The 20,049-nt window shown below is 38.1% G+C and overlaps 1 protein-coding gene and 1 long non-coding RNA gene across 2 annotated transcripts; one reads left to right on the plus strand and one right to left on the minus strand.

Annotated features, from left to right (window-relative positions):
* Nucleotides 1–5,441: 5,441 nt before the first annotated feature.
* Nucleotides 5,442–7,734, plus strand: LOC127843145 (uncharacterized). The gene is made up of 2 exons (XM_052372987.1): nucleotides 5,442–5,760; nucleotides 7,304–7,734. The coding sequence occupies exons 1-2, from the start codon at nucleotides 5,464–5,466 to the stop codon at nucleotides 7,625–7,627; spliced, it is 621 nt and encodes a 206-aa protein (XP_052228947.1). The 5' UTR covers nucleotides 5,442–5,463; the 3' UTR covers nucleotides 7,628–7,734.
* A 192-nt stretch (nucleotides 7,735–7,926) lies between these two features.
* LOC127842305 (uncharacterized) lies at nucleotides 7,927–15,802 on the minus strand. Its single transcript, XR_008031535.1, has 2 exons — nucleotides 15,689–15,802; nucleotides 7,927–9,686 (listed from the first exon to the last, which is right to left on the minus strand). It is a non-coding gene; the product is annotated as an uncharacterized LOC127842305 (long non-coding RNA).
* Nucleotides 15,803–20,049: the final 4,247 nt, after the last annotated feature.

The following is a 20,049-nucleotide window of genomic DNA, read 5'->3' on the forward strand; positions in this document are numbered from 1 at the left end:
TTAAAGGCTTCGAGCTCCACTGCATCATTTAGGCTTACTGGTCGGGCCTGTTTGATGCGTAGTCTCATGCCCGCACTATGAAGAGCATCAAAAACTGCTCTTTAGCAAATGTTTCTTTAAGGTCTGCCGGTGCAGAGGGGTATACCATGTTTGTTAACCTGCGAATGTCTTGCCCCAACTCTCCCAACGTCTCCGATGCTTTCTGCCTGCGATCCCGTAACTGCACTCTGTACAGTTTTGTTTGGTTAGGAGGCGCAAAGCGTTCTCCCAAGGCTTGTAACAAGGCGTCATAATCTCTGGCATTTTGTGCAAGGTTTCCCAATACCTCTTGCACTTGACCACGCAACGGCACTGTCAAATACAATCCTCTGTCGTTGTAGCCCCATTGGTTAATCTCAGCGCACGTCTCAAAGTGCGCTCTATAATATCGCCACGATTATTGACCATCATTCGTAGCTGCCTTCACGGAAGGTGAAGGCCTCAATGAAGTCTTCGCTCTTGTTGTGACGTTTTTTCCGGGAAAAAGTAACTTTGATAGAGGCTTAGGCGTCTCTGTTTCTATACCAGGAGTTGAGAAGCGAGACCGAATTTTGTCACGCTCTAGTGTATCAAGTTCCTTCTCTAAAGTCAAAGTTTCACACTTTGCGATGAAGGCTTCATTTTCCCGCTTTAACCGCTCCATTGCTTCAAGAAGACTTGCGTCACCACCTTGAGCCATTTTAAGGCATGGGCTTGACAGGTTAGAACTGTCGATAGGTGTCTGTATCAGATTCCACAACTGAAACCAAATATGTAGCGCGAGCCGCCGACTTCCTGAGGTCGCCACCGAGCGCTGTGTGCGCGACCTCAAACTCACGATGCACCTTCCGAAGTCCTCGGAAGGCTAACTATTTCATTCAGTACAATTAACAGTGTAATTAATAATTTTGCTTAGGCTACCTGCCTTCTGATTATGAACTAAAAATAATCGAGTCGCTTCAGATATATACAATGCGAGCGAAGAGGGGACCAATGCCTTCAACTAACTCTCCGGCTTCCGTGAGGCTACTGGCTACCGCCTCCGTGAGGCAACTGACTTCCGCGAAGCCACTGGCTCTTCGTCACCCCAAGGCCTTAGGTGAAGCTTCCGTCACTGCCTTGTACGACGTCCGTAGTCTCCAACACTCTGAAAACCCTCTACAAGAAACAGGAACTCTGCAGCCCGGGCAGCATCGTTTTAAGCTTGCAGCCAACGTAAATACCCAACTGTTCCAGAATACTGTTCATGCGAGTACTGTACCTTTCTCTTTAGATGTGATCCCGTTAGCATCCGCAAGAGAACTGACTACTCACCAAGAGACAAGCCTTTATATAGTGGCGAACGGAGCGCCACCTAGCCAACGGAAAGGCTAGATCCGGAGACTACTGCGCTTTCGAATGCCCTTCGTGTTTTGCCGAAGTTTACCGAGCATTTATTTCTTGTGTTATAACGTTTTAACTATATGACTTTGCATCATAGATGTTTAATAATACAGTGAACTACATCACAACATTTACCGTTCGCTACATTTATTATTATGACTACAAATTATTAGGTATACTAAGATGTAGACCTTATATATCTTCATTTTCAGATCTGTAGTTCAAGAAGTTACACATTTGTATTCACACCTGTTGAAGAAAGTCTACACACGTGTACTGTGGACATCGATCGAATTAAAATGAAAATATCTCTATATTCATAATTGATTTATTTGCATATCGATTTGTAGAATCGGAACATACAACATTTCACACTTTACACTTGTACAAAAAAGATATTAAAATGTTGTATTTAAAATTCTCTGTTAAACAAATGAGCTGAATATTCAACACGTGCAACATTTCTGGTGATGAATATTATTGGCGGGCTTTCCCTTCCATAGATGCGGTGGTTATCATTCTTAGCGTAGTAAAGAGCAGACTGACTTGCACAACTTGCTCTTAACATTAGTTGTCCGCAAGCGAACAATTAAAAATGGCATCATATACTGCGAATCAGACGACCGAAAACTGGTCTTCAGATTCAGTTAAAGGAACTAAAACTAAAATAGTTACGTATTTCATAAACACGAAGTCATAAATGCATGTATATATGTATTTGCGATTGTATGCAGAAACAACGAACACGTTTAGGTGCACACAACGCATCGGCCCAGATTAACCTGTGCAGTCCACAGGTAATCGCGCGATATGATATTAATCATGACAATAATGTACAAACTCGAGTTATCCATTCATGATTCATATTCGGAGAAAGGTTGAGGAGCTTAAATTTTTGGATAAGGCTCCTTTGAGAAATCGCTAGCTGAGTGAATGTAAAAATCGACAGTTTTTCCCTGGATCTTACTTATTCAGTTTTTGTACAGCCTAGTTGAGTTATCTCAGCTTCAAAGAGCATAAAAGTTACATTTTTTTTAAACATGTAAAGTTACAGTTGCGATATAGAGCGTCAGGAGGTTTTTCAACATTTAGCTTTGGTTTCGACATTACTTTTGATCTTGCAAAATGTAACGTCAAGCTTGACCTTTAGAGTCGATGCGACTTTTACAGTTGCTACCGTTGCTACAGATTAAAGATATAAGTTGTTGAATTCGTTTCATGCATTGCGATAATTTACGTGTGTTGAAGTAGCAGTACTTCCAATAGTTGTAGAAGAAGTGTTATAAGCAATAGTACGTCAACTAGTTGTAGAAGCAGTGGAATAAGTAGCAGTACTACTAATATTTGTAGAAGCAGTTACATACTTAGTAGTACTACCAAAAGTTGTAGAAGCAGTTGTGAATGTAGTACCTGAACCACTTGTATGAGTAACCGTTGTACAAGTTGTTTCACTTCAACTGGTAGTACAAGTAATAGTAGACAACTTGAAATAAAAACAGTTGTATTAGTGATACAACTGATTCTACAAGAAGTACCACTAGTAGAAGCAGCAGTTGTATAAGAAGTAGTACTACCACTAGGTATAGAACTAGTTGTACAAGTAGTGGTACTACCGCTAGTTATAGAATTAGTTGTACAAGTAGTGGTACTGCCACTAGTTATAGAATTAGTTGTACAAGTAGTACTACTACAAGTAGTTGTAGAAGTAGTTGCACAAGTAGAAGTACTGCAACTTGTTGTAGAAACAGTTGTACAAGTATAAGCACTACCGACAGTTGTTGAATCCGTTGTACGAGTATAGTAATATCACTTATATTAGAATCAGTTGTATAAGTAGTACTTCAGTTAGTTATAGAATTAGTTGTAAAAGAAGTTGTAGCCATTAGTTGTAGTAGCCGTTGTACAAGAAGTAGTACTATCACTTGTTGTAGAACAAATTGTATAATTAGTGGTACTGCCACTAGTTGTAGAAGCAGTTGTATAAGTAGTGGTAGTGCCATATGTTGTAGAAGCAGTTGTATAAAATGTGGTTCTAACCCTAGTTGTAGAAACAGTTGTATAAGTAGAAGTACTTCCACTAGTTATATAATTAGTTGTACAAGTAGTGGTACAACCCCTAGTTGTAGAAGCAGTTGTATAAGTAGTGGTACTACCACATGTTGTAGAAGCAGTTGTATAAGTGTCAGTGCTACCAATAGTTGGAGATGCAGTTGTACAAGTAGTTGTACTACCACTTGTTATAGAAGCAGTTGTACATGTAGTAGTACTACCACTAGTTGCAGAAGCAGCTGTGTATAAGTAGTAATGAAAGCCAATAGTTGTAGAAGCAATGGTATAAGTAGTGGTAATTTCATTAGTTATAGAAGCAATTGAATAAGTAGTAGTACTAACACTTGTTGCAGAAGCAGATGCAAAAGTAGTAGTACTACAACTCGTTGAAGAAGTAGTTGTATAAGAAATAGTACTGCCACTTGTTGCAGAAGCAGTTGTATAAGTAGTAGTACTACTACCACTTGTGGCAGAAGCAGTTGCAAAACTAGTAGTACTACAACTAGTTGAAGATGTAGTTGTATAAGATATAGAACTGCCACTTGTTATACAAGCGGTTTCAAAAGTACTTCTACAACTAGTTGAAGAAGCAGTTGTATAAGATATAGAACTGTCACTTCTTAAAGAAGCAGTTGCAAAAGAAGAAGTACTACCACTTGTTGCAGAAGCAGTTACAAAAGGAGTAGTACTACAACAAATTGAAAAAGTAGTTGTATAAGAAATAGTGCTGCCACTTATTGTAGAAGCAGTTGTATCAGAAGTTGTACTATCACTTGTTGTAGAAACAGTTGTATAAGTAGTAGTTTTACCAATAATTGCAGAAGCAGTTGCAAAAGTAGTAGTACTACAACTAGTTGTAAAAGCAGTTGTATAAGAAGTAGTACTACCACTTGTTGCAGAAGCACTTGCAGAAGTAGTAGTTCTACAATTAGTTGTAGAAGCAGTTGTATAAGTAGTAGTACTACTACTTGTTGTAGAAGCAGTTGTACAAGTTGTAGTTCTACCACTTGCATAAGAAGCAGTTGTATAAGTAGTGATACTACCACTAGTTGTAAAAGACGTTTTATAAATATAGTACTACCAATAGTTGTAGAAGCAGTTGTACAAGTAGTAGCTGAACCACTAGTATAAGTAGTCGTTTTGGAAGTTGTTCCACTACTACTAGTTGTAGAAGTAGCTTTACCAGCAGTGTATGACCATTAGTTGTAGAAGCAGTTGTATAAGATATAGTACTACTAATTGGTGTACAATAAGTAGTAGTTGAACAATTAGTAGCAGTACCAATATTTGTAGAAGCAGTAGAACAGGTTGTTCCACTACCAATAGACGTAGAAGCAGTGGTATAAGACGGTAGTAGCAGTACCAATTGTTGAAGAAGTTGCTGAAGTATATCCACTATGTCACACTGTTTTTATAACTGCCCTACTTGTATACATTTGGTAAACCAATCCGTTCATGTGCATAAGCTTTCCGACATGTTTGATCCACATAAATGAAAGTTAAAATCTCGAGTTTTATCATATTTAAGTTTTATAAATATAGTTTTAATTGTTATTATTCCTATATCATAAGGAATGTAAAATATGTATTTTACAAAAGCTACTTTATGCATTGTACAACATGTATAAAGTTGTTTTTAGACATTTAATGCAACAACATATGATAGGATGTTTATATGTTTTGGTTAAAGAAAATTGCTCTAATTGATAAGTTACAGCTGGTATATCTATAAGACTCATGTATTCTTGAATGAAACCACATTTTCGAAATGAGCAGTTCAAGACTTGAGCTTATTCGTTTTTTTTCCACGGAATCATTAACTGTATCAGATATTGCGTGTCTGCACATTAAATTGCCATAACTCGAATCAAAAGCCTGCTGTATGTCACGTGAAACAATGATGTCTGATCTGCCCAATGGAAAATGACTTTGTGTAACGTAGCTTTATTCCAAGTGCGCATGTCGCATTATTAAAAATGTTGAGCTGTTCACTGAAGCAAGAGGAGCATCAATATGTTTGGAAAACTGACGAAAGTAATGCTTCTGGTGCAATTATTTTTGAGATGTGAAAGCGCAGCAAAGACATCACAGTTCGTGCGAGTGTCTAACGCGATACAAATGCCATATGTGGCGATGTCGAGCTTATCTGTCAGGGAATTCTTTGATTGCGCTGCGCTTTGTCGTGACGACTGTTTCTTTTTGAAGTATGAGGACAGTGGATCGGGCTCAGGCACATGTGACCTGTACAATCTAAGAGACGCGAACTCGGCACAGCTTAAATTCGTGAATGGTTCAAATCTGTACAAAAAGGTAAACGCTTATTAACACTTAATTTACATGTTTGTTGAAAATAACGCACATCGTATCGATATGTTCATATATATGTTCACACACACACACACATATATATTGCTATAAGAATCGGAAAGAATATTCTCAATAACACATATTGATTGATGGGGTATTCCATATTCATTTTAAATATTTGAAATATGTATTAACGTGTTTTTTCGTTAATTGTATGATAAACAATTGAGAAGTGTGCTTTGGAGTAATGTCTTTTAAATGTTGTTTACCAAATTATTATGAATAATTGTTCTAATTTAAGCGTACTCTGGGATTTATAAAAAAAATCAGCAGATTTAATGAATATTGACCATTTTTTAAATATAATTTAAATATTGAAACTTTTAAGAATTTTAGTTGTTATTCATATTCGATATCAGTTTATATATATCCTTTAACTAGCAAAAGCGAATCGGTTTTAAGGTAATATTGTCTTAGCTTAGGTTTCTTATGATGTTCAACAAATATATCAGTTACTGGTTTAACAAAGTAAACGGACTCGAGTGCTTCTGAATAAGCCATAGGGTTTCAATGTCATCGAGCTAAAATTTCTAGGTTTAAACTAAAATAATACAAAGCAGCTCGAAATTGACAACGGGCGGTTTAAAGTCATATGATGCACCAATAAAGCCCGTGTTTGATAGGAGCATATACCGAAACTCATCTAGCATTTCAAACTCAGCTGAACGCGTCTCACTTGTTTTAATCCAAAGAAATGAGCCTTGCTCTGTGAAAAGGTGGTTAAATGAATGTGCGTAGTGTCGTCCCAGATTAGACTGTGCTGTCCGAACAGGCTAATCAGGAACGAAACTTTCCGCATTGATGATATTTTTCGATTAAAAAGGGCCTCTTCTTAGCAAAATTCCAGTTTAAGCGGCAAGTGCCTTCACTGATTAGCCTGTAGAGACTGCACAGGCTAATCTGCGACGACACTTTGCGCACATGCAGTAAACCGCTCCTTTTTACAGAGCACAGCCAAAATGGAGTCATACAGTCTTTGTATTGTTTCGTACTTAATATATGTGCATGATTTAAATCTGCATCTACGTGCGTTTGTTTAAATAATTTTTTTTACATAATTGTATCAATTAGTGTAATGATTTGCTTAATTCAGTTGTGATAGAAACGCAAAGACGTTTACTTTGTACTTTAGGTGAAAACAATAAGATGTGTGCATTTTTTGTACATATATATTATTTTAAAACAAAAATCATTGTTAAACAAACGCGCATATTTTTAATAAATTCTTCATGAATAACGACTTCAGTGAAGTAGTATTGGCTTTTAAAAGACAATCCTTGCGAATCATCGAACGGCTTTACAACTTTTCGAATGGCGATCATTCATTTCAATAACTGACCATTCGAATAGTTATGTCACTCCCTAGTGTCGTATTTCATAGCAGGGCCAATCAGTTACAAACTTCGTACAAATATATGTCATTTATACATACCCGAATAGACGTTTTCCAAATAATGTATATGATCTTATGTATTCTATTTGACAGGTCTATCCCCCCGCCGATATTTTTATTGGAATCTTGGAAGAAAAAACATGGGGCGATGCGAGAGACTTCTGTCAGAGTCTGGGAAGCAACTTAGCCATCGCTGACAGCACCGCCAAGGTGGAGAGAATGTACGGCCTGATAGGAAGTGTCCCAAGATTCTGGGTAGGAGGCAAGCTAAATGGGATAACCTGGAACTGGCTAAACGGGGCGGTCGTTACGCCCACTCCTAGGTACGATGGCGACGGAGCGTGTCTTGAGGTGTGGTATAGACTGTTGACCGATTGGAATTGCAATTTAAACTTAGCGTCATTTTGTGAATATTAGCTTTTAAAACAAGTTTCGAACGCGTGCAAAACATGACAATGTGTTATTGTAATGATCAATCTCAAAATAAGTTTACTATAACTTAATTCTGGTTATTTTCAAATAAATATTAGCATCGTACCATCAAATAAGTTGAGTTATTTTCTTTTTTGAAAACTGTTTGACAAAAGAAAAATTTATGTTGAAAGATACTTTTACGAAAACTTTCCGTGCATTGTGTAAACTGACGGTACTGAAATCCGATTAATACATTACGTTCCGTACTAATATACGGTTAAATAAAGACAAGAACATCTCACTGAATTACTGTTTTAGTTTAATCTAATATCCTGAGCACAAGCACAAACAAAACTTTATAAAAATATTGGATAAACAACTTGCGTACAATTAACGCCAATTGAGTTGAAGTGTATTTACAAAATACTGACGGCTTTGATAGGCTTCTTACTGTTGTCCGCTGGACTGCTCAAGTTGACCTTTATGTCGATGAAATTATGTTTATTTTTCCATAACATTTTAGTAATAAGTACCAAATTAGTCGCACAGCTCTGTGTATTATATATTTTGCACACGATTTGTATGGATCCATATACATTTAATTTATTTATTTAAAGTTGAAGTTGATTTATTATTTAAGGGTTGTCATTATTAACCGATTGCCGATCGAATTCATCGGTTAAAATCTCCAGAAAATCGGTTGTTTTTCCCGAATCTTCAAAATTGCGATCGGAAGTTTTAATCTTGCAAACCGACGAGGAATAACCGCAGAGCGACGCCGGTTCATTCAGTCCGTTAACTCCGCCTAAGAGCTACTGTTTTCAATGAATTTCTCAGCGAGTGGCCAATATTGATTTTTTCCAGCTGTCAATTAAATTCTTCTTGGTAAGCGCATCAACCAATCAGCGCTCAGGCGGCCGAATACACGCCGACCCAACGTGAAACAGTATCAAATAACTGTACGTTTCACCGATTATCACTGACCTTATTTCAACGAATGTAGCTCTGCAGATAAAGCGTAATTATTAGGCTTTTTAGTTAGAGAAAAAGTTTCCGCATATAAAAAATGCTCTACGATTTTCTACAAAAATAAAAGGTATTAGCGACCTCTGCGCTACGAAGTTGTTATACAGCAATTAAATATTAGTCCACGCTTTCCCCGAGAAAGAATGACGTGATGTTGTAAATGAAGTCTAATTTTGGCATGATTATCATCTGTACATAAAATACACGAGAAATGTGTCTTTGTTGCTAGAATTTTTTAAATTGAGTTTAAAAATACTTCAATTGAATAATGCATTTTGTTATACAAATGGTCATAACACATAATTTTTTAAGTAGGTAAATAACGTGTTTTGAGATTTCCAAACCTGCATGAATGACCTGACAAGTTATATCACGATCCGGAATGAAGTGTACACGGTAAAATTTAAAGAAAGACGCGTTTTTATTCTCAGAAATTCACTTTCACTTTCGCAAAATTTTCTAAAAGGTGGTGCATGTAACATATTATTATTCACGCATGTTCAATGGGAATTCCCCAATCCCACAATTCAATTTGTATATGCACTTGCGTTAAATGGCGGACGACATTCATCGTCAATATTGGCCGTATTTTGGTTTAAAAAAAAGAAATCGTAATAATACTGGATTATCGGGTAATGGATAGAGTTGAACATGCAAAGAAATATCAATATAATATGTTTTTACATTGTACAGTATTTTAAATGTGAAAAACTTTAAAATGCCTCTTCTTTTAAGACCTCATTATAACTTTTTATGCTCTGAGAATAGCAGTATTTTGTCCCTAAAAATGTCTATAATTCGTTTTGGCCTGGACCCCCGGCATAATCGGTTACTATTAAAAAATAATCCTTTGTTTGCAATCGTAATGACAACCCATAATACATGTAATTTGAAATGTTATAACGTGTTGCCTGAGACGTCCATGGAAGCGCAATAGAGTGATTCGGACGTCACTCCTTATTCTCCGAAACGATAATTTGTCCAGTGGCTGCAGCATGTGTTGGTATTCCAGAAGATGGTTGTTGTTCACGGCGACCTTAAATGACAAAAAGAGTGCGTTTTAGTTTACATCAAAGGCGTGTAACAATAGATTATTACCATCATTTTAATAAACCATTCGTTCATCTCGGAGAAATAAGTTTTTCGTTTTAATATTTCATGCATATAAATGTATTTCATGTCTCAAAGAACTATAATCCTACCATGTACTGTGGTCCGTATTCAACAACTGTTTCTTGAATATTTATTTTAAAAAGATTGAGAATTATAAATATTATAGAACGTTTTGGCCTTCTGTGATAAGAGAGCTTTAGTGTGGAATCTCACTTTGTTCTGATAATCATTCTTATTAAAGATTGATGTGTTCATTGCTTTAATCCTCGGCTATGTATGTAAAAATCATGCCCATGGGGTTACATTTTGCCATCAGGTATCATACGATGTATACAGACTTATCGAGTAAATGACTGCTATAAAACCGCAACGGTCGGCTAGCTCAGTTGCTAGACAGCTTGACCTATGTATAAGTCGTCAATTATTGATGCACTTTTCCTATAGTTTAAATGGGCCGATACTTTCCAATTGTGTGCATTTACACACCATTCAATCGCCTTCGCCTCCAGCGGCGACTGTTGATAATGCGACGACTAATATACTGTATACATGTCGGTTGAAAGAGACAATTGAAAAATGGCATGATGAGATGTGGACGTAACTCCTTGACCATATTCGAAATAACTATCAGATATTTTGATCACAAAAACTGTTTTAAGTTTTTCATCCGTAATTTGAAATAAAATGGGATGGGTGATTGGATTTTTTAAAAATAATTCATACTTTGACATTATTGAAACAAGTCTTTTACACGCAATATGTCTCCAAATCATGTAGAGAGCAGTTGACTCTCATTATGCCGAAGTCGTATATATCGAATAAATGGAAATTTCAACAATAAAAGTTCATTCCCTTCGCAAAGTTGGGATACAAGGTTTTTCTTATTTGAAACGCATGAATGAATTTACAACATTAAAAACAGCTACATGCAGGTTGAAAGTAATGCTGGAATCCTCTACTTGTTAACTTTCAGTATCGTTTTACACCTATATCTTTTTATAACTAGTCAAAAGTGTGCATCTTATAAATCGGGTTACTCGAATATCTGGAAAGAATGCGTAACATTTTGTTAATGGATGCTGCGAAGAATTGTGGATTTTCAAATGTCAGTTCTTCTTCTTCATTTATTGTACTATATCCCTCTCAGGGGCATTGTCGTACACGAAAAAAAGGTTTAAAAAGATCGCGGTGTGGCAAAGTTAAAATATTTTTTTAAACTATTTACAAATTCATAATCATTGTGGCTTATTTCGGTGCCATCCCTTCCTTGAACACTTCAAGACTGGGAGCCGTCACAAGTTGGTTAGGCAGTTGGTTCCACAGTTTAGTTGCTGACGGAAAGAAGGAGTGTCGGAGGTAGTCAGTTCTGCAGTATGGAACGATGTATATAATACTGCTGCCTCTTGTGGATGATATAGCAGGGCGGAGGTAGGGGTCGGACGGAATATCAATAAGGTTATTGATTAAACGGTACATCATGGTAACCGTAGATGTTTGGCGTCTCGCTTGAAGGGGCTGCCATCCAATGTCTGCTATCATCTGTGAACTACTGCTTGTGGTTCGGTAATCCCCTTTCACAAAGCGAGCAGCGCGTCTCTGGACTGCTTCAAGTTGGTCAATACATGTCTGAGTGTGAGGATCCCATGCTGTAGCAGCGTACTCCAGTATTAGAAGCACTTAGATAGATTATGTACATTCTTCGACACTTAGTGGGCAGCTGGACAGGTTGCGCCTCAGGAAGCCTAGACTGTTGCTTGCCTCCCGGTTGACTGCAGCTACATGTGGTTTCCTTGACAAGTCATACGAGATAGTCACACCAAGGTGCCTTCCTTTACATGTGCAAGCTTCTGACCATGAATAAGGCACTCTGGCTTTATGGGGTGCCGCTTTTTTGAGATGTGTATAACTTCACACTTTGAAGGGTTGAAGGACATCTGCCAGTCCTTTTCCCATCTCTGTAAGGAATCCAGATCAGACTGGAGTGTTGGTGCGTCTTGTGCTTTCTTGATCCTTCTGTATAGGAGAGTGTCATCAGCAAAGACCCTGTTTTTTAGGTTACAGTGCCTGGGAGGTCATTGATGTAGACCAGAAAGAGCAGAGGTCCAAGGACAGAGCCCTTGGGGACGCCTGCTGTGACGTTGTCTGAGTTGGAAAACTGTCCTTCTACTAGTACCCGTTGGCTTCGACCAGATAGAAAGCTTTCTATTCAGATTAGGACTGAGCCTCTGATTCCGTAGTGACTCAGTTTCATGAGGAGTCGTTGATGTGGAACAACATAGAAGTCTTTCGAGAAGTCGAGTAGAATCGCATCGATCTGTTCGCCAGCGTCAAGGGATGCACCAAGGTCATGTAGGATGAGGATAAGTTGCAATTCGCAACTGCGTCTTCGCCGAAAGCCATGTTGTTGGCTGTATGGAAGCAGCAAAGACAAGCGTAAGCGCTGGGGCGTTTTCAGCTGCAATCTCCCTCAGGAACCGTGTTGGTATCGCGTCAGTCAGTGGTTGTGGGTTGTGGTTACATGTTAATGTACATTTGTGGATGAATAAATCTTCGCTGAATCACACTTCATAGCCCGATTTTTTTAATATTGCGAAAAATGTTGGAAAAACCTACTCATCCTGAAAAATTATCCATGAAACTTCAAAACATCCGGTCTTTAGCGCCACCTCGGTAATAGCATTGGCTCATTTATTAATGCATCGCAAAAAAAGAGGTATTTTGATCTTTTTAAACAAATAAGTATTGTTTCAGTAAAGTGCAACCGCGCGTTTGAACGGTTAGAAAAATGTCGGATCAGTGTGGTGACTTCATATTCCAAACGTGCGGTTGCACTTTACTGAAAAAAAATCTTAATTGTTTAAAAAGATCATTATACCTATAGAAAACTATCACGAATGAACGGGTTCTCCACTTTATCCCATTAAAAATTGTGAAAAAATTAAAAAGACATTAAAAAGGATAACTGGGTCGCGCTTAATTCTCACAACACAGATCTTAAAAAGTCACGTGGTATAGGCACCGTGTAGAATAAGATGTAAAATACCGTTTGACATCCAAGAGGAAATGACTTTTCAGGATAACATGCCCCGTACCCCAATAGCCCATGAGGCGTATACTCAGTCCACGCATGCCTTACGTTCAAACGAATTAATAAAAATCGAGACGTCTTGGTGGATGACGTTTCATGGATGACATCAATCAGTCGATCAACCAACCTAACCAACATCCACCCACCTATTCAACTATATAAAAACTTATCAAACTATCCATCCACCTATACAACCATACATCCAGCCATGTATTCTCATATCCAACCATTAATCCTACTATCCAACCATCAAACCTGCATTCTATATATACTACACCCACCTATCCAACCATCAAACCTGCAATCTATCCATACTAACCCCAACTACTCAACCATCCTTCCACCTATCCAACCATCCTTCCACCTATCTAACCATCCTTCCACCTATCCAACCATCTTTCAACCTTTCCAATCATCCTTTCACCTATCCAACCATCCTTTCACCTATCCAACCATCCTTCCACATATTCAACCATCTTTCCACCTGTCCAACCATTATTTCACCTATCCAACCAGCATTTCACCTATCCAACCATCCTTCCACCTATTCAACCATTCTTCCACCTTTTCAACCATCCTTCCACCTATCCAACCATCATTCCACCTTTCCAACCATCCTTCCACCTATCCAACCATCCTTCAATCTATTCAACCATCCTTCCACTAATTCAACCATCCTTCCACCTATCCAACCATCCTTCCACCTATTCAACCATCCTTCCACCTTTCCAACCATCCTTCCACCTTTCCAACCATCCTTCCACCTATCCAACCATCCTTCCACCTATCCAACCATTCTTTCACCTATTCAACCATCCTTCCACCTATCCAACCATCCTTATACCTATTCAACCATCCTTCCACCTTTCCAACCATCCTTCCACCTAATGGCTATCCAACCATCCTTCCACCTCTTCAACCATCCTTTCACCTATTCAACCAGCCTTCCACCTATTCAACCATCCTTTCACCTTTCCAACCATACTTCCACCTATCCAACCATCTTTTCACCTCTTCAACCGTCCTTCCACCTATCCAACCATCCTTCCACCTATTCAACCATTCTTCCATCTTTCCAACCATCCTTCCATCTATTCAACCATCCTTTCACCTATTCAACCATCCATCCACCTATCCAACCATCCTTCCACCTATTCAACCATCCTTCCACCTTTCCAACCATTCTTTCACCTATTCAACCATCCTTCCACCTATTCAACCATCCTCATACCTATTCAACCATCCTTTCACCTTTCCAACCATCCTTCCACCTAATGGCTATCCAACCATCCTTCCACCTTTTCAACCATCCTTCCACCTGTCCAACCATCCTTCCACCTATTAAACCATCCTTTCACCTTTCCAACCATACTTTCACCTATCCAACCATCCTTTCACCTATTCCACCGTCCTTCCACCTATTCAACCATCCTTCCACCTATTCAACCATCGTTCCACCATTCCAACCATTCTTCCACCTATCCAACCATCCTTTCACCTATTCAACCATCCATCCACCTATCGAACCATCCTTCCACCTATTCAACCATCGTTCCACCTTTCCAACCATCCCTCCACCTACCCAACCACCCTTCCACCCATTCAACCATCCTTCCACCTATTCAACCATCCTTCCACCTATTCAGCCATCCTTCCACCTATTCAACCATCCTTCCACATTGCCAACCATCCTTACACCTATCCAACCATCCTTTCACCTATTCAACCATCCTGCCATGTATCCAACCATCCTTCCACCTATCAAAATATCCAACCATCCTTTTACCTATCCAACCATCCTTCTATCTATCCGACCATCCTTCCACCTATCAAAATATCCAACCATCCTTCAACCTACCTTACCGTCCATCCACAGTTCCACCAAACCATCAATGAAAACATTCACCCTTATTTCAAACCATTCATTTACCTAACTCTGACTATCTATCCACCTATCAAACCATACACCTACATACCATCTACCCAAATAGCAAAATATCCATTTAGCTATCTAACAATGCACTCAAATATCAAACCATCCACATACATGTATCTTGTAAACCACCCATCTATCTCTCCATCCATGCACCTTCTATATAACCTTTCACCGACCTATCCAAACATTTTACCATTCACTTACTCATCCAAACACTTACCTATCTTTCCTACCACCAATTTATATATCCAACCATCCATCTACATGAATAACCAATCAATCATCCACAAACCATCCACAAACCGCACATCCTCTACCCACCTATCCCCCTTCCTATCTAACAATCCATCTACCTCTTCAACTATCCACTCTCATTTCAAACCATTCACTTACCTAAATAACCATCCATCGTATCAATCAAACTATCAATCCACTTATCCAGTTATCTATCCATCTACAAACCCACCAATCAACTCATCAGCGCAATAATTAATGCTCCATAGATCTACATTATCACCGATCTACTACCGATCTATTCAAGCAGCAGTCTTACCAAATGTAAACCTGGAACGTTAAATTTTACATCAAATTTGGTCTCAATCAATGTTACGCACATCGCATCAAAATGCAACAAACAACAATCCACATGTGAAACTGTTCTTAATTCAAGTAAAGAAATACTAGATCTATTTGACAACTAAAACACGGCATTTATTTGCATTTTGTTTTATTTGTGTTTTTTCTTGCGGCAAAAAAAATCTACGAAATAACATCAACAGTTCAACTAACACCCCACCCACATACTTAAATTTTTAAAAGTGTGAAAATCGATGTTCTGTTTTTATTTAGCGATTTAAATGTGCTTAGTAATCAGTACTTTCTCTACAGTAAATAATCTTACCTTGCGTATCAACGAAATTGTTGAAATTGAGATTCAGTTAAGCAATTTTTGAGAGCGCTAAAATACGTCTTTCGCCTGTATTAACTTTCCAGTAACTAAGGGCGTCGTTTCGGTTGAATTTGGATTACAACGTCATATTCATTATGACGACATAACTCATGGTCGTAAATCACGAGCGGCACCTCTTTTCGTGGGCCTTTGTCGATATCGGTGTTAAAGTTGATAAATAAAATAAAATTGCTGTTGAAACTATTGCGTGTGCATCTGTTGTATTATTTACTTACTCATCAACTTATTTAAAGAAGTAATAACGTTGTTTTCATTGGAATCGAAGCTAAAAGAAGTGTGTTATCGGCCCTAATCTAATTGACATTTGAAAATCACGTTTTTTCTCAACAAAGTCACCTGCGCAGCAATACCCAAAATCGCTGCGAACGTCACATATATCACACAAACTTGGCTCGGATTTCATTTCTATCATCAAGTGCCTTATAATACAAGCACTGATGTTTACTTCAGAAAAAGGGTCAATCTCGTTGCATTTACTTTAAGCGCATAGTACACTGGTTAGCCAGTATTATATGCGAATACTAACGGTGTTACTGCAGATTAATTTCGAGGTTCATTGTATATAGTCCTTTTAACAAAAGCTTTGCAAACGACTTGATGAATTGAGGATTATGCGTCTTCCACATGTACCATATTTTATTGGCAGTACCGGATTAACCCATTTATGCCTAGCGTCTAGAAAAAAAGCCTTGGCAAACAGCGTAGACCCAGATGAGACGCCGCATGATGCGGCGTCTTAGCAGGGTCTGCGCTTTTTGCTTAAAATAATTTCTGTTATGGATATTCTAAATGTAGAAATAAATATACTAGACATCCCTAATTTTGGAAATAAATTAGGGATGCAAGAGGTTACAAAAATCAGTAACCGGTTAACCTTTTGCCGTAACCGGTTATTAACCGGTTAACCGAAACGCGTTAGGTAGTTTCAATGTTAGAGTACATAAAAATGTCATACTGCTCGAACCGCTCTATAGAAACGAAAGTAATTTCTAATTTGAGATCGCTTGCGTCATTATTTTATTTTTGATTGGGCCGCTTATATTACGTTCGCGTCATATCGCTCACACAATTGCTAAGTCAATATTTCTGGCATTGTCGTGAACACATGCTTCAACACGTCCCTTCAGACCAAACTCATCCACACAATCCTTAAGGCGAATAGCAAGGTTTTCGCCGGTGTGTCGCTCTGGCATGGCGCGGATCATAAGTATGCGCGACTCCATTGACCAGTCATCTTTGATGTAGTGTACGGTTACTGTGAGGTATGCGTCTGTGGCATTGGATGTCCAGGAGTCAGTTGTAAGGGGGACTGACGTGCTTCGCTGAAGACTGGACAGCAGAGACTTCTTTGCGTCATCATACTGCTGGTCAATGCGCGCCCTGACGGTTGTTCTAGAAGGCACCTCGTACTGCGGATTCAGAAGTTGCATCAGATGACGAAAACTCTCGTGTTCCACGATTTTCATTGGCACGTATGCCTGGACCACGAAATTTGCAAGGGCCTTATTGATCGCCTCGCTCGAAGCAAGACGGGGGCCATAAACCTGGTGTAACGTCTGTTGCTTTGCCACATCCGGACTGGCCTTGTTGTTATCAACGGACGGTTGCTTAAATTTAATATGATTTCGAAGATTTGAGGTGCCGCCATGCAGTTGAATTGTTGCACTGCATAACAGACAAGATGCAGTGCTCTTGTCTGCCGATTTTCTGAAGTGTTTCCATACCTCGGACGGTAATGGTGGCATCGTTGGTGACGTAAATTACAATAATGGTAATACTTTCTCAGAAACAAATACGACGTTTACTCGACAAGATTTTAACTACGAATGCATTCCTAATAAAATTGTTACTTATTAAAACACGGTATTTTCGCGAGCAATCAGTGTTGGATATTGGTTAACAAAACATCAAAAAGCCGTGCATTGTCTAAACTGTTTTTTATCGCGAGTTCGATAAACGTGTCAATTACGTCTTCGCTAATAGCCCCCACTCCCCGCAGTTCGCTAGTTAAATTTTCGCGAGTCAAACAAAACAATGGTGCAAATTATCAAAACTAACGCCTATTTGTTATCATAAAGGTATTGATTTATTGCTTTATTGCTGTGTTTGTTGACACGTTATTTATTACCGTCGACTGTGCGGCATGTTGTTTTAACTAGTCGCCAGCGCAATTTGGCAGTATGTCACGCGTAAAAAGTAAAAATGTAAAAGTTATTCGATGAAAAAAAACACAATCAATTTTGTTCCCAGGTTAACCTTTTGACGAAAATGTAACCGGTTAACTGGTCGTTCGGTAGGTTAACCGGTTAACCGGTTAACCTCTTGCAACCCTAAAATAAATTGATCCAATTTAGAAGGCTGGGAGAGTCCACTAAGCATAAATGGGTTAAGCACCGTGGAGGCCCATAGGCAGTGAAACTTTTTCGGCTCACGCTGCAGACCCCGAATAGGCATATTGCCTTCTAGAACGCCAGTGCCCTGTCGATTTCTTTCGTTTAAATGAGCCTGCCTATGCCAAGGTTGGCAAGACATAAAATGTGACCATTACCTTCTATGGCTATAAAATAACATTATAATACAGTAATATCAATACGACATTATAATTATAAGATCAAAAATACAAGATAACAATCACTGTCGTCTGTATAATTACGTATTTAAATATATTTTTCAGTAGGAAATAATAATGAACTTTAATTACGAGTTACGATAGATACCGTTCAATCGTTTCATCTCGCAACAAACGAGTCAACAGTTTGAGGAGGCCGTTTGACAGATATTGGCATGTATTGAAGCATGTCATTAAATGCTTTATATTGATAAATTTAAACATTTGACCTAAAAATCTGCAGTAAAAAAAAGAATACAATTTAAAAAAAAAGGAAAAAAGTAACCCTCAACAGGGCTCGAACCACTGACCCCTGGAGACCACTTGACCATCCATGCTCATGCTTAGAGCGGATGTATTTTTAACTATTTAAGCAATCCTTGTAGTTTCCCAAAATATAACTACAACAACAGAACATTCAATCGTTTCGCGTCGCACGACGCTTTATAATTTTCTGGTTTTCAAATCGTCAAAATATGCATATAATGGATATTTAAGAGGATGGTAAATGGTCAGTATTACTATTTCCTCAAAAATATCATAACAAAAACGAAAATCTGCGAATCTGAAACAACTTTATTTAAATGTTGTCAATTTACCAATCTTTTAAACGGCCCCTTTAAAATTACCAATCTCTTTGTTAGTAACGAATAAAGGACCTTCAAATGTCTTCAGAATTATATTCACAGTTATGAGGTCGTTTAAAATATCATGACAGTCAATAATCTGCAAAACGTCGTTTTCAGTGACCATAATGACAAGCATATTTTATAGTTCTTCCGTCATTGACGCTCAATGACTGCTTTTAATAATATTCTATTTGGAAAAGGTTCGTTCGTCGGTCGCGTTAGGTATAATTAAGCATTTTTATATTCGTAGTGTAGTAAAAACGTTTGGAATGTACTCTGAATAAAACAATCTTTCGTCACGGTCCCATGGGGCCAATGAAAGTCATGGGGCACATAGCAGCTGCCTGCTCTGCCTTATGGGTAATCCGGGACTGTTTGTCGGGGTGGAATTTACGTTGCTTCAAGCTGCAATCTTCGTGTAATAGTTTAACGATTTAAACAACAGCTTACTTTACGGAAGAATGCAAATGCTACCAACAAATTCATTCTAATTGATGCTTAACTTTAAGGTAATGTAACAAGATAGTTTTCCTAGTATCATAATGCATGCATAATATTTCCGCTTTGTTTAAATTAACAAAAAGAGGGCCATGGTGGCCCTGGTCGCTCACATGAGAAGTATTAATGATAAGTAAGGGTTGTAAAACATCTTTTTGTCAAATTCAATGGTTTTTTATTACCAATTTTTTTTTGGTAAACGGTAAAATTTGATATGATTAGTAATGGAGGAGCAAGAATAAGAAATTAAGACTTTTTTCAGAAAGTGAATTGAACGCAGTACACAATGAAGTTGTATACATTTTATGAATAAAAGAAATGACACTGCATTATAGTACTGTGATTTTATATAACAATGATGTTCTCTCAAAGATGCTATTGATTGTTGCTGCTAAGCAGGTGGCTGAAATGGGTCAGTTAAAGAGATTATAGTGAATTCCTGACAAACCATGCATTCATGAAACACAATTCCAGTTATAAACTGTTGTTCTTCCCTTGAGTAATATTCTGCAGAACAAATTTTACTACATGACATTTTGAAAATATTTTATAAAGGT

The sequence above is a fragment of the Dreissena polymorpha genome, chromosome 8 (genome assembly GCF_020536995.1).
Source record: "Dreissena polymorpha isolate Duluth1 chromosome 8, UMN_Dpol_1.0, whole genome shotgun sequence".
Lineage (NCBI taxonomy): Eukaryota > Metazoa > Mollusca > Bivalvia > Myida > Dreissenidae > Dreissena > Dreissena polymorpha.